Source organism: Schistocerca nitens, chromosome 10 (assembly GCF_023898315.1).
Source record: "Schistocerca nitens isolate TAMUIC-IGC-003100 chromosome 10, iqSchNite1.1, whole genome shotgun sequence".
Taxonomy (NCBI): Eukaryota; Metazoa; Arthropoda; class Insecta; order Orthoptera; family Acrididae; genus Schistocerca; species Schistocerca nitens.
Window position 1 is genome coordinate 78248190 of NC_064623.1, and position 24577 is coordinate 78272766.

The 24577-nt window shown below is 39.1% G+C and overlaps 1 protein-coding gene across 1 annotated transcript; it reads left to right on the forward strand.

Moving 5' to 3' along the window:
* The first annotated feature begins 8305 nt into the window (after window positions 1–8305).
* On the forward strand, window positions 8306–23507 carry LOC126210594 (uncharacterized). Its single transcript, XM_049939863.1, has 4 exons — window positions 8306–8459; window positions 17072–17120; window positions 20997–21061; window positions 22255–23507. The coding sequence occupies exons 2-4, from the start codon at window positions 17095–17097 to the stop codon at window positions 23220–23222; spliced, it is 1059 nt and encodes a 352-aa protein (XP_049795820.1). The 5' UTR covers window positions 8306–8459; window positions 17072–17094; the 3' UTR covers window positions 23223–23507.
* Window positions 23508–24577: the final 1070 nt, after the last annotated feature.

Here is a 24577-nt window from a genome sequence, read left to right on the forward strand (position 1 = left end):
AGCTGAAGATCTTATAGTTTCGTTGACGGAGAAAAAATTGACCCACAGATGTTGAATATGAAAATGGGAATAGTTTGGGAACAACAAATACACTAATGAGGGAATTCTCTGACAAGAACAATGTTTCGTTCGAAAATCATTTTAGAAAGAGCAACATCAATTTTGAAATCTTTTTGAACCATTTTTTTGGCTCTGTACAAAGGCTGACACAAGTATGTGAGAGGCAATGCCAGCTTGCATTAAGTTACAAGTAACACTGAAATATATGGAAACTGGAGTCATTGGAATATACTTACTACATTCCGAAGAGCACTATTTCTAAATTTTTATTTTATCTACAACACACTGAGGGTGCATCAGAAAGTCCACATCAACATCTACATTTATACTCTGCAAACCACCATGGTAGAGGGGACATTCCATTGTACCAGTTACTATGGTTTCTTCCTCTTCCATTAACATGTGGAGCATGGGAAGGATGATTGTTTGAATGCCGCTCTGCATGCAGTAATTATTCTAATATTATCCTCATGATCCCTGTGTGAGCAATACATAGAGGGTTGTAGTATATCCCTAGAGTAATCATTTAAAGTTGGTTCTTGATTCTTTGTTAGTAGACTTTCTCGGGATAGTTTATGTCTATCTTCAAGAATCTGCCATTTCATTTCATTGAGTAGCTCTGTGACACTCTCCCATGGATTAAACAAACCTGTGGCCACTTGCAATACCCTTCTCTGTATCTGTGCAATATCTCATGTTAGTCCTATCTGGTACAGGTCTCAAACACCTGATCAATATTCTAGGATGTGTCACATGAGTGATTTGTAAGCAATCTTTTTAGTAGACTGGTTGCAATTCCCCAATATTCTACCAATAAATCAAAGTATACCACCTGCTTTATCCACAACTGAACCTAGGTGATATTCCAATTCATATCACTACAAAGTGTTACACCCAGGTATTTGTATGAGTTGGTCGATTCCAGCAGTGACTCACTGATGTTATAGTCATAGGATACTACGTGTTTTCGTTTGTGAAGTGCAAAATATACAATTCTGAACACTTAGAATAAATTGCCAATATCTGCACCATGTTGAAATCTTATCAAGACCTGACTGAATGTTTATGGAGCTTTTCTCAGATAGTACTTCATTATAGATACCTGCATCATCTGCAAAAAGACTGATTTTACTATTAACATTGTCTGCAAGGTCATTATTATACAACATAAACAGCAAGGGTCTCAACACAGTTCCCTGGGGCACATCTGAAGTTACTTCTACGTCTGACAATAACTCCCCATACAAGATAACATGCTGTGTCCTCTTCACGAAAAAGTCCTCAATCCAGTCACAAATTTCACTTGATACCCCATATGATTGTACTTTTGACAATAAGTATAGGTGCAATACGGAGTCAAATGCTTTTCAGAAACCAAGAAACACTGCATCTACCTGGTTGGCTTGCTCCAAAGCTTTTAGTATGTCATGTGAGAAAAGTTCAGATTGAGTTCCACATTATTGATGTTTTCGAAAACCTTTCTGGTTGGCATTGAGGAGGTCATTCTGTTCAACATACCCTGTTATGTTTGAGCTCATAATATGTACTGAGATTCTACAACAAATCGATGTCAAGGATATTGGATGGTAGTTTTGTGGATCACTTCTACTACCCTCATTATAAATGGGTGTGACCTGTGCCTTTTTCCTAGAACTGGGCACGGTTTTTTGTTACAGTAGCCAACGAGAATTTATAATGAGAAGAGGGGCTAACTCAGCCGCAATTTCAGTAGAGCATCTAACAGGGATTCAATTGAACCCCAGAGCTTTGTTCAATTTTGATGATATCAGCTTTTCCTCATCACCACTGATACTAATACTTATTTCATTCATCTTTTCAGTGGTACGAAGATTAAATTTGGGCTATTCACCTAGGTTTTCCTTTGTAAAGGAACATTTCTGTTTTTGCTTTGCTGCCGTCAATTTCATTTCCTGTCTTATTTGGTAGGGACTGGACACTAACTTTGGTGCTACTAACCGCCCCTACATAAGACCAGAATTTATCTGGATTGTGTGAAAATTGTTTGACAGTATTCTGCTACAGTAGGCATTGAAGGCATCATGCATTGCCCTCTTGACAGCCAAACACGTTTCATTCAGCATCTCTCTATCTATAGCCCTATGCTTTGTTTTATACCTATTATGCAGTAAGCTCTATTTCTTTAGAAGTTTCTTTACATTCACTTTATACCATGGCGGTTCCCTCCCTTTATGGACTCTTCCACTGGGCACATATCTATGCAGTGCAAGGTCAACTACTCTTTTAAACTTGAGCCATAGTTCCTCTACGTGCTCCTGCCCTGTGCTAAAACTTTAAAGTTGCTCACTGAGATATGATACTACTGATTTTTTATCATGTTTGTTGAACATATATATATATCTTTCTGCTTGTTTTAGTTGTACTTTGGTAATCATTGTTGCCACATCTGCGTCATGGTCACTGATTTGACGTGGACATCCTCAAAGAGGTCAGGTCTATTTGTTGCTATTAGTTCCAATATATTTCCATCATGAGTGGGTCTCTTAACTATCTGTCCTAGGCAGTTTTCAGAGAAGGCATTTAGTAAAGTTTCACAGGATGTCTTATCACGCACACCTCTAACAAAATCCTAATTTTCCCAATTAATTGTTTGATGATTAAAGTCTCCACCAATGATTACAGTATGATTGGGGAACTTACGTGCAAGTGAACTGAGGCTTTATCTGAAGTTTTCTGTTACATCAGGAGAAGAGTCTAGCGGTCGATAGAAGGATTCAATTATCATTTTATTCCCACCCCTGATACTGTGTCTTCCCCAAACATTCTCACATGCAGTTTCAGTTTCTATCTTGGTGGGTTTGCGTTTTTTATGTACTGCAACAAATACACCACCTCCATATTCCATTTGCTTATCCTTTCGAAATACTCTTAAATTTTCCTCAAAAATCTCACTGCTATCAATTTCAGGTTTCAATCAGCTTTCTGTACATAGTGTTATGTGAGTTTCACTGCTTTTCATGTGTTCTTCTAACTCTGGCACTTTGTTACGAATGCTTCGACAGTTTACCATCAGGTTTCTAATACTCTCTCATGTGTGAGGCATGTCCTTCAATCTTTCACTGATGCTTCTTGGTGTCCTACAGCCATCGCTATCTAGATTGGCTGGAGAGTCGCCTAATCTAAAGCCCGTTTTAGATGGGACGTGTGACACGAACAAGAAAGTCGTCATCTACTGCAGTGCTCCGCAGACGGTACAAATACAACAAAGCGTTTACACAGTGCATGCCTGTCTAATCAAATGTTACCGAATTTTATTTGAAGAAATACCTTCTAGTGACAGCAGTGTTGACTGTGAGGGCAGTGATGGAAATGACCCCACATTCACGACAAGCTGTGCAAGTTCTAGTCTTGTATGTAGTCGTGTGTCGAGCAGTAGTGATTCTCTGGATGACAGTGAAATTGATGATGTCAGTGAAAATAATATTTTACCATCTACTGTTCCATCAACAGTCACGGTAAACTGGAGCCAAGAAACAAGCGTTGACCAAGTGCCATTATTTATTGGAGAAGGTGGTGTGATCGCAGAAATAAAAAACAAAGTGAACCTAAAGCCAATTGACTTGTTTTGTGAATTTTTCGATGAAAAACTAATAAAACACACAGTTTCCAGAATGAGATTTTCACTCTGCAGCGGAGTGTGCGCTGATATGAAACTTCCTGGCAGATTAAAACTGTGTGCTCGACCGAGACTCGAACTCGGGACCTTTGCCTTTCGCGGGCAAGTGCTCTACCTATCGGCGCACACTCCGCTGCAGAGTGAAAATCTCATTCTGGAAACATCCCCCAGGCTGTGGCTAAGCCATGGCTCCGCAATATCCTTTCTTTCAGGAGTGCTAGTTCTGCAAGTTTCACAGGAGAGCTTCTGTAAAGTTTGGAAGGTAGGAGACGAGGTACTGGCAGAAGTCAAGCTGTGAGTACCGGGCGTGAGTCGTGCTTCGGTAGCTCAGTTGGTAGAGCACTTGCCCGCGAAAGGCAAAGGTCCCGAGTTCGAGTCTCAGTCGGGCACACAGTTTTAATCTGCCAGGAAGTTTCATATCAGCGCACACTCCGCTGCAGAGTGAAAATCTCATTCTGGAAACATCCCCCAGGCTGTGGCTAAGCCATGTCTCCGCAATATCCTTTCTTTCAGGAGTGCTAGTTCTGCAAGTTTCGCAGGAGAGCTTCTGTAAAGTTTGGAAGGTAGGAGACGAGGTACTGGCAGAAGTCAAGCTGTGAGTACCGGGCGTGAGTCGTGCTTCGGTAGCTCAGTTGGTAGAGCACTTGCCCGCGAAAGGCAAAGGTCCCGAGTTCGAGTCTCGGTCGAGCACACAGTTTTAATCTTCCAGGAAGTTTCAAAACACACAGTGTTCCAAACTATTTTGTATGCTACACAGAAAGGCAAAACTTTTGTGCCCAACCAATGAAGCTGAAATTAAGACTTTTATTGGAATAAATCTTTATGTGGGTATCACTAAAAAGCCTAGCTACAGAGATTACTGGAGCACTGATCCAGATCTTGGTGAAAGTTACATATCAAAGCTGTTGCCAGTAAAACAGTTTAGTTGGCTACTGAGTAACTTGCACCTCAATGATAGTTCGGACGCTCCCAACAGAAACAGTCAGAATTATGATAAACTGTACAAATTACGTCCATTTCTAGACCATCTGAACAGGAAATTCTAGGATTGCTATAAACCACATCAAAAACTTTGCTATTGATGAGGCAATGGCTAACTTCAAAGGCAGATCATCTCCCAAACAATATATGAGAGACAAACCTATAAAAAGAGGATACAAAGTGTGGATGTTATGTGATCAGTCGCCATACAACATTAAATTTGACGTTTATACAGGAAAAGCTTCACATTCTCCAGTAGTGGGGCTAGGATCGAAAGTGGTTCTAAATTTAACCAGTGGTCTTCATGGAAAGAAGCATATTATTTTCATGGACAATTATTTTACATCATATGATCTGTTCAAGGACCTACAATCCAATGGTGTGTACGCTTGTGGAACAATAAATCCCAGAAGGAAAAATATGCCAAAACTCTAGGAGGAAAAGGAACTGGAAAGAGGGGTATTCGATTACGAAATAAGCAATGATGGCATAATAATATATAGATGGAAAGATAACAGGGCAGTCAACTTGATTTCAACATGTCATTCACCATCAGATGTGTCCACAGTAACTCGAAAAATGAAAGATGGAACACTAACCAAGATCAATTGTCTAATTGTATTGCAAGACTGCAATTCCAGTATGAACTATGCGGAAAATTTTGATCGACTAAAGTCAGACTATGCTATTGACAGAAAAAGCAAGAAATGGTGGATGAGATTTTTTTTCACTTTTTACACTGCAGTGTGACAAACGCCTTCATTATGCGCAAAGAAATCGAAATTGAGCAGTTCTCCAATAAAGACTTCCATCGAGAGGTGTACAAAATCTTGTAGGTTCCAAAAATAGTTTCAGTGACAGCTAATTTTGCTTCTGTATGCCAAGGTAGTATAGCAACCCGGATCAAATCACACAAACCATACGTAGACGAGTATTCGCCACGAAAGCAGTAAACATCAACCAATTCACCCATCATCTAGAATATGCACAGTTTGCAGTTCAAAGAAAAATCCAGTGCAAACAGTGTGGATGTGTTCAGTGTGCAAAGTACCTTTGTGTCTGAGAGTAGGCAAGAACTGTTTCGAAAGATACCATGAAAATTAAAAACTAGTTATTTCAAAGTTCAACCACCAAATATCGAATTTGTATACTGTAACGGGGTGGTGGTTATCTGTAGTGACCACGTTTAATGTTAATATTTTGTTGTTGTTTAAGTGAATTTTTACAAACTCAATGTATAAAACAATAAAAGAAATTTGAAATTTGCAAATAATTTTTCTTGCCCCACTAGGGTAAATTTCAGTGGTGTTTACCTGCCCCTCAAAGAGTTAGTCGAGATTCTGGTAGATCACAGAGGTCACAAGTGCTGTAAATATACGTTTATTTTACAGGTGTGGAACTTAATTTGTAACCAAACATTGTACTACTGTGCAGAACAGTCACAGATAGCGACAATACAAACACTGTTATGTTTACTGTACATAAAATTTTAATGAGGGACAAGAATAGTTTTAAACCTCTGAATTCACAAATAAATTTCCATATCACTGTAATATTTCACTCAAAGACTAAAGCAAAATATTATGATCATTATACCAAAATAAAAAATATTTTTACAGTATTGACTGTTCTGCAATAATATGAACTTCGGTTCATCAAGTTCACACTCTTAGTATCAACAGTTTTTAATCTATTTCATCACTTCAAATGATAGTGTGTTACTCTGTTAGAAATTGGTGATTATAAGGAATTGCTGAATTCTAGAATGGTATTCCTGTCACACTGTTTAAGAACATACTGCCACTTTAGGAAGTATGTATTTATTTAGTTGAAGATTTTAGCATGACGCTGATTTTCCATGTACATAAACAAACGATTCTAGATGTGTGCTGTGGGTGCCTTCGGTATCGGACTTTGTCTCATGAACCACACTACACACAGCTTTCACCTCTCACCATAGCTATTCTGTTTGAATCTACTTGATCACTTTCAGTGTTTGGTGTTACAGATGTAATGGTTTCAAACAGTCTTTTTTTCATGTGATAAGTGCTTATATTAAATGCTTGACGTAAATTTACTACTGGACATCCAGGCTTTTAAGCACAACTGGTATTAAAACCTTATCATATTCCTGCCATATTTAAGCATCACATCGCCTTAGTCCCAGTCAAAATTTTACCTCATTCACATGCTTCGCTCAATTTTCTACAGTTACTTCTGTTACGCTTCTTTATAAGAGGAGAAGGAGATTAGTGTTTATGGTTTTTCGACAACGAGGTCATTAGAGTGGAGCACAAGCTGGGATTATGGAAGGATTGGGAACCATGCTGGCATTTGCCTGAAGTGATTTAGAGGAATCACCGAGAACAAAAATCAGGATGGCTGGATGCAGGTTTGAACCTTTGTCCTCCAAATGCATGTCCAATGTGCTGTCCACTGCGCCACCTCACGTGGTTGCTGCTTCATATCTGTTTCTTGGAAGCTTCCAGCGAAATACACTTGATATTTATCGCAAATAATTTTATTCTGTTTCGTTGCATTCCATTTCCATTCGACTGGATTTAGATGACAATGATAGGAAGGAATCAGAGAACATGCAACCCTGTTTCTCTTATTATAATCTTGTCCAATCTGTAAACAGACTTCATTTATCGTAACATCTGCAAACAATTCTCACTTACTTCTATCACTAACCTGTTGTTGTTCCTATGATGATAGTGTTATTCCTTTGTGGGAAGCAAGAGTGTCAGCTTTATCTTCTAGGTAGTCAGGACTTGGGATGTTAACTAGGATGAAGGATAAACGAAAGTTGTGGAAGTAGTTTCAAGCTTGTCCCAGGAAATGCGTTGGGATCCTTGCTCTTCGTGTTGTATATTAATGACCTTGCAGGTAATATTAATAATAATCTCAGATTTATGTCAGATGACCCTGTTATCTATAATGAAGCAGTCTCTGGAAAAGTCGCACAAATACCTAGTCAGAGATTGATAACACTTCAAAGTGATGCGAGTATCAGTAACTTCCTTTAAATTGTCAGAAATGTAAAATTATTCATTTCACAAAGCGCATGACAACATGTGAGAACATGAAATGGACTGATCACACAGGCTCAGCCGCAGGTAAAGCAGATGATGAACTTCGATTTATCGGTGGGACTGTCGAAAAATAAAGTAATTCTACGAAAGGAGATTGTTAACAAAACTCTCGAGCAACTCATCCTAGATTATTGTTCATGTTTGTGGAACCTGTAACTAATAGGAACAGCAGTAAGATATTTCACGCGTACGAAGGAGGACAGCATGAAGGTCACATGGTTTTTGACCAGCCAAAAAGCGTCACGAAAAATTTGAATTGGCCGGCGCTTGATTGTAAAATTCGCTCGAAATTTTCTGAGTTGCGACATCAGCGGAATGAAGAGAATTATCTATCCATAGAGTGTTGATTTTAATTCTCTTTAATCCCAGTGCTTGGCGATTTTCGTATCTAGATGAGTAACTTTCCTCTAACTTCCAGGTTTGCGCAGATTGCAGCTGTGCGCCAGTGGTGCTGCATTGAAAATTGTGCTGTAATCACTGACTTGAAACAGGGAAGTGGAATGTCTCACTAGCGTTAGTGAACTTCTATGTCAGTAGTCAGTATTTTCTTTACAGAAAGTGTGTGTTAGCGAAAAACGTGTTTCAGTTAGTTGATTGGTAATGTTTTGATCTGCTACTAAGTTCGCTGCTGTCAGAATTAAGAGGAGTGTGAATATTTTTTTTAAAAAGTGAGTTTTTTTTCATTTGAAAAATAATAGAGCTAAGTATTTCTGATTGTGGCCAAGCGGTTCTAGGCGCTTGTCTGGAACCGCGAGACTGCTAAGGTCGCAGGTTCGAGGGACTGATGACCTCAGATGTTGAGTCCCATAGTGCTCAGAGCCATTTGAACCATTTCTCATTTTGTATTGTGATCTCGTGAGTGTGTGTGTGTGTGTGTGTGTGTGTGTGTGTGTGTGATTTTGTATTAAACTTTTGCATTGTACTTTTAATGCGTCGAGCAAACATTTGAATTTATGGAAGTTTTTCTTAATGTTTCCTTTTTTGACACACTGTGTTGTGGAAATGCTCAGCAAACTACAATGAGAAGCATGGTTCTTGTGAAGTGAAGGGAAGTTAACTAGTATGGCTCTGTATGTTTTTTGCCATTATATCCTTCACATAACTGAGGATGGCGTCAGTCACTACACAGTCTGCAAGAAATGTTAATTTTTAAATTTATCACACTCGCAAATTTGATGTACCCGATACAGTCCACTGGATGTAAAACTGTAATAGCTTTGCAACGCCCTGGACAAAACACACAGCCAACACATATTTTATTTTTTTTTTTTCTATGCATCCTTGTACTAATCAATTACTCCATGTCTAGAAATGTAATAGCAGTTGAAAACTGCATGTTATAGTCATGCCAAACCCAATTTGCACTCTTAAAATAGTATAATCTAATAGCATTTGATACAGGTAACTGTTGGTAAGTGTACTTTTATATGCCTAGACTTATGAAAAGCTTTCAGTTCTGTGCTACACTAATGCATGTCCAAGAAAATGCACAAGTAAAAAAAAAGTTAAACAAGTCTGCAATGGGATAAACGTGTTTTTGTCAGTTGGATAGTGACTTGTTATATTGAATGTAGAATCCACATAAATAGAAATAATTCTGTTTTACAAAGGGTACTCTACAGCACTGACACCTTCATTATTGTGCATTTATCTTGAATCTCTCACCCCACACATAGTCCCAAGCGACTGGAAAAATGCACAGGTGGCTCCTCTTTACTAGAAGAGTAAAAAATGGTCCAGCTAAATTACAGATCAATGTTCCTAACATCAGTTTGCTGTAGAATCCTTGAACATATTCTAGGTTCAAATAAAGTAAAATCTTTAGATCCTGAGACCCTCATGTACATGAATCGGCACAGTTTAAGGCAGCATCACTCTTGCGAAACTCTGCTTGCCGTTTTCTCACATGATATACTGTGAAGAATAGATGAAGGGCAACAGGCAGATTCCGTATTTCTAGGTTTCCAGAAAGCATTGAACACAGTGGAGACACTTAATGAAGGTACGAGCATATGGAATAGGTTCCCGGATATTTGAGTGGCTGAAAGACTTCTTTAGTAATAGAACTCACTATGTTGTCCTCGATGGTGGGTGTTCATCATATATGAGGGTATTGTCAGGAGTACCCAAGGTTGTTGTGATATGCTATTTGTCTACCATGCTATCCTATGCCTCCTTCTTCAGTGACTCCTTTGATCACCAATGTGGGTCACGTCCGTCTTCTTTATTACCTCCTGGAGTTCACTTTCGGCTAATGCTCTGGCAGCTTCTTTATTACCTCCGGGAGTTCACTTTCAGCTATTGATCCGACAGCTTAACTTCATGATACCTACCACTTTCCCAATGGGTGTGGACTCTCCACTGCTTTGCCTTTGTGCGGCGGCCTATGTTCACCTGGGACTTCATTCGCTTCCCAAGGACACAAATCCAGCCTGCTCTATCACCATAAGTTTCACAACCTTCACACGTAACTTAGCAATAGTACCTGTGTGTACACTGATGACTCTTATAGTGACTGTGGCGTCAGGTGTGCACTTGTCATTAGCATCAAAGTTTTTCAGTATCAGCTTCTGAAACATAGTTAAGTATTTACAGTGGAGCTCTTTGACCTGTATCACGCCACTCAGTACATTCGGCAACAAAGGTTTCCGATTGTGTCATCTGCTCTGACTCTCTCAGTGCCCTTCAGAGCCTCTGTGTGCTGTACACCATCCATCCCTTAGTGCAATGGGTCCAAATAAGCTTTCACTTGCTCACTCTTGATGGAGCTGGTGTGATGTTTATTTGGACCTCTGGTCACATCGGTCTGACGGTAAAGGAGGTTGTTGGTGCTGCTGCCAAGGCTGCAGTCCTCTTACCTCAGCCTCCACTCCCTGCGATGATCTCTCTGTCACCGTCTGTCAGCAGGTGGTGTCATTGTGGAATTGCCACTGGTCTTCCCCTCATGGGAACAAGCTACAGGGAATTAAACCTCTCCCAGTGGCTTGGCCAGTCTTGACTGGGCCGTCTCACTGTGAGGAGATCATTTTAACTAGGTTGCATATTGGACACTGCCTTTTTAGCCAGTGCCATTTGTTAAGTGATGATCCCTCACATTTTGTACTCATTGCCCTCAACCTCTGACAGTTCACCATTCCGTGACAGAATGCCCTTTCTTTAACCATTTGCTCTCTCATTTATGTTTGCCATGTGAGTTATCGGTCATTTTAGCAAACAATGCACGAGCTGTCAAATATGTTTTACTTTTTATCCATTGTAGCGGTATGGCAAAGGACATGTAACCTTTAGTACAGAACCTCTTTTGGCTCTAGGGTGTATTTTATTGACATTTCTCCATGTCACTGTTTTTAGCTGTATTTCCTTTCGTCAATTTGGCTTAATGCTTAGCCGTTTTTAACTCCTTTTTCATCTTTGTGTTCTACAGTTCTGACATGGGCACATATGACTCTAGTTGTTTTTGCGCCCTAAAGCAAAACAAAACAAGCAATTCTCATTGCCTGTGATCAGTGTTCAGAAAGGTGGATTACTGTTTGGATTGTCCAGCATGTCCTGTGTGATTTCTGTCATGCACAAATTGTCAATCAAAATTGAATGTACCAGTCCAGAGTTTACCCTACTTCCTTCACAAGTTTTAGTACTGTGATATGATAGTCTTCCGTAACCAGAGCCCACACATGCTCAATGATATTGTCATTTTGGCTTGTTGAGGACCTACCTGATTCACTGCCCTCTGATTTGTGGCTGTCTTTGAAGAAATTGTACCTGGGATCACTCCTTTATCTGTGAGTTCCCAATAGCTTTCTCCCCAAAAGCCTATTGAATCTTGTGAATCGTTTCCAGTTTGGAATCATTGAGTTCACAAAATTCGATGCAATATCGCTGTTTGATGCAATATTGCTGCTCAAATTGTGCTTTCGTTTTACAATCTGCAGCTTGTAGCAATGGTCTATCATAGTTCACTGAAGGGTACCTAGCAAATGGAAATAAATGCAGGTCATTGCCGTTTTCAAGAAGGGTCATGCTGCAGATGCACATAATTATAGGCCTACATTGTTGACAGCAAACAGTAGTAGAATTATGGAACACGTTTTATGCTCGGGAATTATGACTTTTTGTAATTTTGTTACAAAAATTTCCTCTGTAAAAGTCAGCATTGATTCTGCAAACAGAGATCCTGCAAAACTTAGTTTGCTCAGTTCCTCCGTGAGATCCAGTGCACTGTAGACAATAGTGTTCATGTTGATGCTGTATTCCTTGACTTCAGGAAGGCGTTTGGCATCATCATGCAATGCTGTCTAGTGGAAAAAGTATGAGCTGACTTCCCTGCAGATAGAACTCAACATGTCACTTGACAGATGTAGAGGTAATTTGCAGAATACCCTAAGGAAGCGTGATACGAGTGTTACTGTTTCCAATATATATAAGTGACTTAGTAGGAAGCATTGGAAGTTCTTTAAGACTGTTCGCAACAGAAGTGTATGGTGCAGTCTCTTGCACTTGACCGTGAATGTAAATAAATGTAACATGGGAAAGAAATCCACTACTGTACATCTATGATATTGATGACAAATTGCTGGAAACAATATCTACCGTAAAATATCTAGGAAACTATACAGAGTGACCATAAATGTAGTGACCAGATAAAACAAATAGTAGGAAAAGCAGATGCCAGACTGGGATTCATATGAAGAATCTTAAGCAAATGTAACTCTTTCCCAAAAGAAGTGGCTAATAAGGCACTTGTTAGATGAGTATTGTTCATCAGTCTGTGACCATTTTAGGTAGGACTGATAGAAAAAAGAGACTGTATGAGAAAATTCAAGAAATTAGACCTAATACAGAAGCTTACCAATAGTCATTCTTTCCACATGCCCTTTGCGAGTTTAACTGGGAAGGGAGGCTCAGTTAATGGTACCAGAAGTACCCTCTGCCATACACCATCAAGTGACTTGTGGAGCATTGATTTAGTTGTAGAAACTGGATGAACATTTACCCCATGCTGGCCATTTACAGGTTTTTTGAAAAAATGAATATTTCTGTTTAAAGAGTTCCTCTATGGCTTAGGAGTTGTCAAGGACATCAATCAACATTTGAAAACAGCTGCTGGTATCTGTCTGGAATTATATTTCCATGGATGGACTGTTAGAGTTTTATACCTTCATATTTCATTCCTTTCTGTATAAAACTTAGATTCATTAAATGATGAAAAAGATGATTTTTCTTCTCAAACTTGGGTGGATTGTTGATAACAAATTCCACTCTTGTATAAATATACTGTGAGGCTATGGTTAATATTACCAGCTGCTTGAAAGAGATTCATGCTAGATGTATATGTGTGCACCCCGGATGTATCCAGGGATGGTGAAGCAAGGCATTAAGACATCACGCTAGTTCTCTCGTGGCAGCTATCTGCGCTGCCAAACTCAGGTTAAGTGGCACTGCCAGTCGGAAAACACAGTTGCCTTCCAGTATGCCACCAGGCAGTAGCACACCGTACAACCACCCATCCATAATGACCACTTCAAATTTTCCAGTGACAGCTTGGATATACAAGATTGATAGTCACCAGGTAACCAAAACTGACAAGTCTATAAGCAAGACTTACACCATTATACAGCAGTGAACCGCCCTGAAGAGGACCGCACAAAGTCAGTTGAAACATCAGTAATTTAGCTGTTTTAGTAATTACCATGATGCAGTCCAATACCCAGAATTATTTTATCCAAAATGGCACTAAGGAATTTCAGAATTAAAATATTGATAGTAAGCATACCATATGAGGACTTGTTTTGTTTTAAAAGTATTAGTAAGGGGCAAGAAAATGGGAAGCTGTCAACAATGGCCTAATTAGTAGCAACTGTTCCGAAATTTGCCTGGAAAGACTTGAGAAACCCTTGGACATCTAATATGTAGGAGCCCACATCATCTCCTTAATGACAATGCATTTTTGAACAATGTTTCTACTGTTACATCCATTTTAGTGTGTTATATTATGATATGTTGAATATTTTGAGAGGTAGTAGCACTCATCAAAACAAGGAAAAAAAAGTCCATTAACATGGGCTCTAAAATGTATACCTTAAGAGCTGCAAGCACTTGTTTATTTTTGCTACTGTGACACGTATCTCTTCTATTGAAAAAAATGCTTACAGCTCTTAAGATAAGGTAAGCACTTACAGTAATCATTTTAGAGCCCATGTTAATTGGAAAACATGGAGCTTACAGTAGAAGAGATGTGTTTCACAGTATCGAAGATAAACTAGTGCTCATGTCTCTTAAGGTATGCATCTTATGCATCTGGACTTTTTTCTTGCTTCGATATTTAGCACTTTTTTTAAACAATGAATATATTTGGGCAACCACATGTTGGAAACCAAACAGACACAGAGTAACATTTATTAAATTAAGTTTGACATCACTTCACTTGGGCCTCCTTCGGACCATGTGAATAACTACTTCTGATTTAACTTCAGGGTTTCCAGTAATTTTTCATTTGATCAGAATACTGGTGTTTCCTGCCTTCTGACCACTTTGTTCCAGCTGTCTTTTTTGGTTTTCTCTGGAGCTGGGAAAATAAAACCTTCTTTCAAAACATATCATTGTTTGCAATTTCGTGTTCTTAAATGTTCACTTCTGATTTCGTGGAGCTACTTGCACCAGGGAGATTTTTTTGCAACGCACATGTTCAAAAATTTTCTTGTGCGACGTGTTTTCATTCCTCAAAACCAGATGGCTGTAAAACATCAGTCTACATTTTCGCATTGTGGCATTTAGTTGTTCAGTTTTCTTATACAGATCTTCATTACTCCTGTTTCAGTATTCACTGTTGTGTTTTACTTTCCCTATTATTTTCTCAGGATTTTTCTTTCTTTCTGTTCCATGTTTTCTATTTTTCCTGGTGTAGTCAAATTCAGGCATGCGGATGTGTATAAACATTCTGATTTTCTTACTGTAACGTAGTGCTGTAACTGTTTGAGAGATGATTGTAGACATCCTTGGTCAACTGAAAGGTCCTTCCCATATTCTTTATTCATTTCCATGTCATGGCTGCTCTTCTTTATTTAAATTTAACCAATTGTAGTAAACCACTTGGAATAGTCAAAAGAAATTTTGGTAAACATTGGAGGTAAGAAAAACAAATCATATTTCATAACATAATATGAAAGCAAACTCTTCTACTTGGCAGTGAATGTTAAACTCTTCTTCAGAATTACAACATGAGGATAAACAGCACACAGATGAGATTTTTGCACTCCTTAAGTGTTGTAGCTTTGATGGACAGTGTTAACCATGACATTTAGTGTATGGTGTAGAAACATACCAATCTAAATTGCAACACCATGTTAGTAAGCGGATGAAGAATAAGTTCCACTAAAAATCCCAAGAAAGGAGAAGTTTAAGAAGACCACAACGTCAATGGAATGATCACTTTGAGTGGTCGCAGAATGGGAGCATACTAAGTGCTACTTATGTGCGTGATGGTGATGTGATGTGTAGATATAGTTTTACATCAGCTGAAAACCGTTATTTCTGCACCCTAGTCTGATTTTTGAAGTTTTTAATATGTTTCACAGAATTAATTACAAGAATATATTCACTCCAAACCACCACATCATCTTGGGGGATATTTGAATAATTTAAATATGCGTGATTGTACAATGCCAGTCATCGCAGTGATTATGTAGTGCTGACCTTGTCGATTAGTGTCAGTGGTGAAAGCTGAGTTGTGTCATATTCATTGCTATGTTGAGCAACTGCATTCAGAATCTTCAAAAGGAGGATGTGTATATTCTAAGAGAGCTTACCATTGACATCCAGTGGCAGCAATTTGTCACTAATTGAGATGAATGTCAGCCCAGAAAAACTGGAGCTCCTGCTTATTAAGAGTTAGCCTGTTAACTGTGGATTGACAATTGTACTTAGCAGAACAGCATTTATTTCATTATTCAGTTCCTGACCTGATTCTACAATACAACCATTACTCTTGTATCGTACTATATATATATAATACCACATTCCACGTGGGAAAAATATATCTAAAAACAAAGATGGTGTGACTTACCAAACGAAAGCGCTGGCAGGTCGATGGACACACAAACAAACACAAACATACACACAAAATTCAAGCTTTCGCAACCAATGGTTGCTGCATCAGGAAAGAGAGAAGGAGAGGGAAAGACGAAAGGATGTGGGTTTTAAGGGAGAGGGTAAGGAGTCATTCCAATCCTGGGAGCGGAAGGACTTACCTTAGGGGGAAAATAGGACGGGTATACACTCGCGCACACACACACATATCCATCCACACATATACAGACACAAGCAGACACATTTAAAGACAAAGAGTTTGGACAGAGATGTCTTTGTCTTTAAATATGTCTGCTTGTGTCTGTATATGTGTGGATGGATATGTGTGTGTGTGTGCGAGTGTATACCCGTCCTTTTTCCCCCTAAGGTAAGTCTTTCCACTCCCGGGATTGGAATGACTCCTTACCCTCTGCCTTAAAACCCACATCCTTTCGTCTTTCCCTCTCCTTCCCTCTTTCCTGATGAGGCAACAGTTTGTTGCGAAAGCTTGAATTTTGTGTGTATGTTTGTGTTTGTTTCTGTGTCTATCGACCTGCCAGCGCTTTCGTTTGGTAAGTCACACCATCTTTGTTTTTAGATGTACTATATATATATGTGTATAAACATTCTGATTTTCTTACTGTAATATATATATATATATATATATATATATATATATATATATATATATAGAGAGAGAGAGAGAGAGAGAGAGAGAGAGAGAGATATTCCATGACTTGCCAAATGGGAAAGCGCTGGTAGATTGGCACAATAAAAAACACACAAACACACACACACAAAATTTCGAGCTTTCGCAACCCCCGGTTGCTTCGTCAGGAAAGAGGGAAGGAGAGGGAAAGACGAAAGGATGTGGGTTTTAAGGGAGAGGGTAAGGAGTCATTCCAATACCGGGAGTGGAAAGACTTACCTTAGGGGGAAAAAAAGGACAGGTATACACTCGCACACACACACCTATCCATCCACACATATACAGACACATGGGAAAAATATATCTAAAAACAAAGATGATGTGACTTACCATAGTGCCTATAAACATGCCAGCGCATTCGTTTGGTAAGTCACATCATATATATATATATATATGAATATGATGGTAGCTTATTTCTGTTATATGAAACTGTTAAGCAACCTGTGGCTTGTATTTTTACTGTGATATGTAATCTTCAACTCATAGTTGTTCTTTTATTGATTTCAGCTGCTGTGCAGATTTAAGCAACCATGTTTCGAGACAGGAAGCCATCAAGGTAAATATTTTATCTGGTTCTAATTGCCCTCTTTGCTGAATTATTATATGTGTAACTATACTCTGAGGTGACAAAAATCATGGAATAGTGATACGCAGATATACAGACGGCAGAGTATCATGTACACGAGCCTTTAAAAGGCAGTGGTTTGGCGGAGCTGTCATGTGTACTCAGGTGATTCATGTCTAAAGGTTTCCAACATGATTATGGCTGCACAATGGGAATTAACAAACTTTCATCATGGGATGGTAGTTGGAGCTAGACCTGTGGGACATTCGATTTCGAAAATTGTGTGGGACTTCAGTTTCCTGACATCCACAGTGTCAAGAGTGTGCTGAGAATACCAAATTTCAGGCATTACCTCTCACCGGAGACAATGGAGTGGCCAGTGACCTTCATTTAACTCCCTAGAACAGCGGCATTTGCGTAGAGTTGTAATTGCTAACATACGAGTAACGTTGCATGAAATAACTGCAGAAATCAATGTCGGATGTATGACGAATGTATCTGTTAGGACAGTGTGGCAGAATTTGCCGTTAATGTTCTATGGCAGCTGACGACCGACGCAAGTGCCTTTGCTAACAGCACAACATTGCCTGTAGCTCCTCTCCTGGCTTTGTGCCCATGTCAGTTGGAGTCTAGGTGACTGGAAAACTGTGGCTTGGTCAGATGATTCCCAATTTCAGTTAGTAAGAGTTGATGGTAGGGTTTGAGTGTGGCGCAGACCCCACAAACCCAGGTTGTCAACAAGGCACTGTGCAGGCTGGTGGTGGCTTTGTAATAGTATGGGCTATGTTTGCACGGAATTGACTGGGTCATTGACTGAAAATGATTGTGTTCGGCTATTTGGAGACCGTCTGCAGCCAGTCATGGAATTCATGTTTCAAAATAATGATCAAATTTCTGTGGCTGTCACTGTGCCATGTCACCAGGCTACAATTATATGTGACTGGTTTGAAGAACATTCTGGACAATTTGAGTGAATGATTTGGCCACCCAGATCACCCGACTTTAATCCCTTCCAACATTTATGAAAAATAATCGAGAGGTCAGTTCGTGCACAAAATCCTGCACCAATATCACTTCTGAAATTATGGCCTGCTATAGAGACAGCATGGCTCGATATTTCTGCAGAGGACTTCCAATGATTTGTTGAGTCCATGCCAAAATTGGGTTGCTGCACTATGCTGGGCAAGAGGAGGTCCCGTGCAACATTAGGAGGCATCCCACAAATTTTTTCATCTCAGTGCACATGTGTTGTATTTACCACTATACAGAGAGCCATTTTCATCAGTCTGTTATTGCTTCTTTGTTACAGCAGTGGGAAGTGTTATTTATTGTTGATTAAGATACATATATTGTTTGCAATTGTTTGAAAAGGAGTGTTGCTGTTTCAAAATTTAATAGAAACTTTATTTCACATTGTAATTCACTGATAGCAGCTGATTAACCTATGGATGTTTACTATATGGCTCCTCTGACTGTGCGCTGCGTGACAGCAAGGTTATATAAATCTGAACAAAAGTGACATCGCCATTGACATGTCTTCGAGCAGACTTCGTTGAGAAACAGAACTAAGCATGTCGAGATAGGGGTTTGATTGTAGGCATTTACAAATTTGAGAATTGTGTCTGATTTTCTACTGATTAAATATTCCTGAAAACACTGGTAAGAATGTTGTGCGAAGGAAACGTAAAAAAATTATAAGACAGAATTGTTTGCCACTACTGTCTCTCTCGCCCTGATGTTTGAGTGATATGGCTTTCTTGTTTAACCTTTCCCAATGAATACCTCCATCCTCTCTGGGGATGGAACCATTAGCTCCGAAAGCTAAGAAGTGTCTCCATTCATGTGTGTATGTCAGCAATACTACACATTTGGCCCCCTGGAGGCAAGTGGCTAAGTCAAATGAAAATAGCAGCAGTATGCATATAAAGGTAAAGCTGACTCAGCAATCAAACAGCACTTCAGTACAATAGTTGCAATAATGTCCTGACTTTCGTGCTGTTCAGTGTTGTTATTGACATCTTGTTGCGCCTGTCCAGTCTGCTCCATCATGAGCAAATCTGTTTGTCTTTGCATAAGTGTGTTGAGTTTCTTTGCTGTTTGTGTTGTATATTAATGACCTTGCAGGCAGTAGCAAAGTAACCTCAGAATTTTTGTAAATAATACAGTTATTTGAAATGAAGTATTGTCTGAAAACAAGTGCAGGAATATTTAGTTGTGTCTCGAAGAGATTCCATTGTTATTCAAAGATTGACGACTTGCTTTAAATGTTCAGGAAATGGTCAACTCATGCAAATACCTGTGTGTAACAATATGTAAGGTATGAAACAGCACCATTGAGTGTGTGGGACTCATAACGAGTGGGACTTACTGGGGGATATTGAATGTACACAAAGAAGGGCAGCACGAAGGCCCACAGGTTTGTTTCACCTGTGGAGTGTGCCACAGTGAGGCTGATGAAACTGAACTGGTACTTGAAGATAGATGAGAAATATCATGAGAAAGTCGACTTAACAAAGGTTCAAGCTGATGTTTGTAGGAATATACTGCAGAGTGGCACACACAAAACCGGCCCGAACCGGAATGTCAACGTGCATGCGTAGCATTACTAGCTTGTCAGTTTCTTTGCCCCCTTTTAACAGCAGTAGTGTGTGAGCAGTTCATACGAAAAGTAGTCATTATAAACCGTGTACTTCATTGTCATGCCTTACTCCATTGAAGAATGTGTGTTCGTTGTTGAAGAATATGTGTGGTCTGAATCCATTAAAGATTTTCATGACACTTTTCCTGCAAGTAATATTCCTGCAAAATCAACGATTCAGGATCTAGTGAGAAAGTGGCAGGATCTAGTGAGAAAGTGGTGTTAGGCAGGCAGTGTTGTTAATTCAAAGAGACATAGTGTAATAAAACAAGACAGTCACACAAATGTTAGCATCCTATAACTGGCACATACAACCGGCATAGAAGCGGCACTTTTCAGGTGCTAGTTATGATGGGGATGGCATGTAGTCCATGTTCCTAAACGAGTGTTTTACTTTGAGTTAATTGTGAGTAGATGCTAGTCTAGGAGATCAGAGGAAATGAGTTAAGGAGGCAATTAATGCTAACATGAAGATGTCAAAGTAATGTTAACGACTCAGTCCTTGACCCTTCATCCTGGGGATCATTAGCCCACAGTGGGGCACATTTTTTGAAAACAGCCAACAGATAATGACTGATAAGAAGCAGTGTAGAAACGAAAGGAAATGCTGACATGAAATGGAAGGATAGAAGTTGCTCCACCTGTGACTGTTTTATCAGCGTGGCAAGCGGTGTTCCTCTTGCATCAGGTTGTGCAGCCACCACTGCATAGCAAGCCAACCTACTTGACAATGAGTGTTTGATGGGATGGTGATTTTACAAAAAAATGATTCCATTCGTAAATATAACACAAGTAAAAACTAGCTGCAATATCCCTTACTAAGCCTTCCTTCACCACAGGAGGAAGAAAAGAGTGCAGCACAATATTTGTACATCTCACCAGTGAATTAAAAGTGCCGTATACGCAATAAAAATAAATGGAAATAGAGTTTCTCGTGACTGGGGAGAATGGATATTCAGTTGGATAGATTGCTACCACATAGAGAAGGTACTGAGTGGCCGACGGGAACATTGAAAGAAGGCCATTAGAGAGTGTAAGCTTTCATCTTGGATCTTCCATTGTTTGATGTGTGGGAAATCAATTGTTCTATATTTTGATGAATATAGTTGTCCCACACATTTGATTTCTGGGTTATAATTTTCATTTGTAACCACCGGTGTTACAAGACCTAATTGTATGATAACTCATTTGTGGTCAGTACTTAAACGTGATTTTTTTTTTTTTTACAGAGGACCAGCAGGAAGAGGCAGAGGGGCGTATCGACCCTTAGGCTTAAAACCCCGAGGTGCAGGAGGTAAGAGGAGTTGTATTGTAACACATTTCAGAAAAACGTTCAAAAACTGTAATGTTCTCAAAATACTACTAACAAATTTGTAACATTTGTTGCCTGTTCATACTGAAAAGTTTTTGAACTATTTCAACACTAAATGTTGATACAACTACTTTCAGATGTGAAGGGCTTCAAGAAATATTTACAATTTTGCTTGTAGTGTGTGTATCCTTTGTTATATATGTCACAATGATTTTTTGGTCTACTGTGTGAAGTTCTGCAAGCAAAGTATCTTGCACAGACAGGAGTTCCTCAATATTTACAATAATGTATGTTCCTTCCTTATCATTTGCTATAACTTACTCCTGCAAGTGACCCCATATAGTATTGCCTGGTCAAGTCAAATTTCTTCAGAAATGGCAGAATCCATTGTGGGAAAATCTGTTTAATAATTGAAGTGGCTGTGACATAGGCTTGAAAAAAATGCAGGCCATTCCCATTTCACAAGAAGGATCAACAAGCAGGTGCACATAATTTTGGAAAGTTATTGGTGCTATTGATCTATTGTGGAATTATGAAATATGTTTAATACACGAATTATGGTCTTTTTGAAGAATGACAGTGTCTATTAAAATCAACACAGCATCTGCATACAGAGGCCACATGCAACTCAGGAAGTCCACAGCACCATAGACAAAGGCATCCATGTTGCTGCTGTATTTTTTACTTTTGTATTGTTGTGTAACAAACAAAATCTGAACTTACAGAGTATCAAACCAGATTTGTGACTGACTTCAGGACTTCGTAGCATACGTAACTCAGCAAAATCAACAGCTCTAAATGTAATTTCAGGAGCACCCCAAGGGAGTGTTAATAGTTACTGTTAATAACTCTATAAATGGTGCTGTGTATAATGTTGGAAGATCTGTGAGGCTGTCTGCAGATGCTGCTGTTGTCTAGCAGGAAGCTTGGGACACCAGAAAGAAGCCTTAATATTGGTGTAAATTGTATTGAAAGGTACACTAAGGTTTGGGCTTTTGTGTAAAAAGAATTTTGTAAATGCACTTTTTTTTATATATATATATGAGGACAAGACTTACTTACAAAACACACCTCATAGTTAATGATATGGCTGGGACTATGATTAGCTTTGTCAAGTAATAGAAATTTTTTTATCTGATTATAATCATATGTTTCTTTTGCTTTTCCAATTCTAGGTATTGGGCCCTGGCCTACCAAAGGAAGACAATTTGTTGATGCACCTTACAATATTAATAAGAAGAACAAACTGAAAGAACAAAAGCAGGCACAGACAGCTGTAAATCCACGGGCTGTTGCAGAAGATTTTGTGGGGTACAGACAGAGGATGTTGATAACACTAGATCCCGATCGAAAATTAGAGGAAAAGGAAATAGCCCAAATCAAAGCAGCACTCCTAGATGCTCTCGAACCTCTAGAGGATGGGTATTTTCCACAGTTTTACGGGACTTCCGTGGCGAAGGGTGCGCTCGTTATGTCTTGTGCCAACGAGCAGACAAAACTCTGGCTAGAGAGAATTGTGCCAGAGTTGAAGCCGTGGAAGGGTGCAAAGCTCCTAGTAAAGCCTAAAGGGGAGGTCGCACAAGGAACTAAGGTGCTACTCAAGACGCCAAAGTTGTTTGCCAAGACAGAGCCAAAAAAAATCTTGCAGATGCTCGGCACTCAAAACAAAACCCTCGATACAAGCCTTTGGAAGAATGTCAGTGTGACTTCTGAAGCTACAGGCCAGACTCTAGTCTTCATGGTTGATGACCAGTCTCTCGAAGCCATCCGGGCCTTGGACAATAAAGTTTACCTCGGATTAGGCAATGTTGATTTAGTTATCTTAAATGAGGAGGATGGCAAGCAGAGCTCTGCAGACACAGATGAGAAAAATGAGGAAGAGAGTGACAAGCAGACCTCTGGAGATACAGAAATGAAAAACAAGGAGGGAGATGCCATGCAGATGTCTGTAGATGCAGACATGAAAAATGAGGAGGAAGTGGCCAAGCAGACACCTTCAGATACAGACATGAAAAATCAGGAGGAAGCTGCCAAGCAGACGTCTGTAGACACAGACATGAAAAATCAAGAGGAAGCTGACAAAGAGACATGTGTAGATACAGACATGAAAAACAAGGAGGAAGCTGACAAGCAGACCACCTAGATACATATGTGGCTCTCACAGAACAGAAGTGTATTGAAGTTCATATTGGAGAAGGAGGCCCAAATATTTAGACTAGTGTTGCTCAAATCTAGCAAATTCATTTTCCTTCTATAGTGCAATGAGGAGGACAATGTCTGTGCTTAAAATTTCTGTGACTAGGGCTGGACCTGCTTCCAGCTACAGTACAATCTTGTTAATTTGGACTATGTGGGATCAAAAGTAAGCCTAAAAATACAGTAGAATGTGGTAAAATGAATAATAAAGTTGTAGCCTTCGAGCCAGAAACTAGTTTGATACTGCCCTGTTGTTAGTCTGCCCCGTGCAAATGTCTCTGTAACTACCTGCTTACCATGGTCGAGCCTCAGTCTTACTGCACAACTTTTAACTCTCACACTCCCCTCCAACGTCAAGTTGATGAGTCCTTGATGAATCAGGTTGTGTCCTGTCAATTGATCCCTTCCTTTACTCAAGTTGAGCCATACATTTCCATTTGATAAATACATTCTCAATTATCCATCCTGCCTGTCCTTCTGAAACATGTCAAAAGTTGTTTTTTTTTTTTTTTTTTTTTTTTTTTTTTTTTTTTTTCCCCATTTAATGTCCATGTTTCACATTCATATAAGGTTACGCTCTATACTCAAAACCCTTAAATTTAATATAAATGTTAATATATTTCTCTTTCACACGAAGCTTTTCTTGATTTGCCAGTCAATTATCAGTTCTTTTATCACCCAAATAGCAAAACTTATCCAATTTTAACATCTCACTTCCTAGCCCAATTCCCCCAACATCACTCAATTTAAATAGAATATACTCCCTGACCCATATTTTTCTTTTATTTATGCTCATCTTATAACCTGTTTCAAATGCATGATTCACTCCTTTCAAGTAATCTTCCAAGGCTTATGATGAGAAAACATGTGGTTCATTTTGATTTAAAATTATCTAACAAACAAAATTTACAGTTTATCGAAAAACAAAAACTATTGTCTTTGTGGTACTTTTTCGAAAGACTTGTTGAGCTGCAGTGGAGTGCCGAGGTATGCTGCTTCCTTTGTTCCATATCCAGCTACTTTGTACTCGTATGTTTCAGTACACAGGCACCGACTGATGTTTTCAATACCTACATCAGAGCATCCATTTAATTGTTCATACATTATAAAAAATCGCCTTCAACCTTCTCAAACAAATTCACTGAAAGTTGTATACACGCCACTGTATTTAAAAGTTGTTTAAGAAATGAAAGTAAAATGTTCATCAGAAATTAATTGGGATAAATGAGGGCTGGACAAACGAGGATGTAACATGAGATACTTTATTGTAGTCTTTATATGATAGGTCTTCACAATTTTGAA

Coding starts and splice junctions, on each gene's coding strand:
- LOC126210594 (XM_049939863.1), top strand. CDS start 17,095: ATGTTTCGAGACAGGAAGCCATCAAG. Junction 17,121..20,996: donor CGAGACAGGAAGCCATCAAG/GTAAATATTTTA, acceptor TTTTTTTTACAG/AGGACCAGCAGGAAGAGGCA. Junction 21,062..22,254: donor AAAACCCCGAGGTGCAGGAG/GTAAGAGGAGTT, acceptor TTCCAATTCTAG/GTATTGGGCCCTGGCCTACC.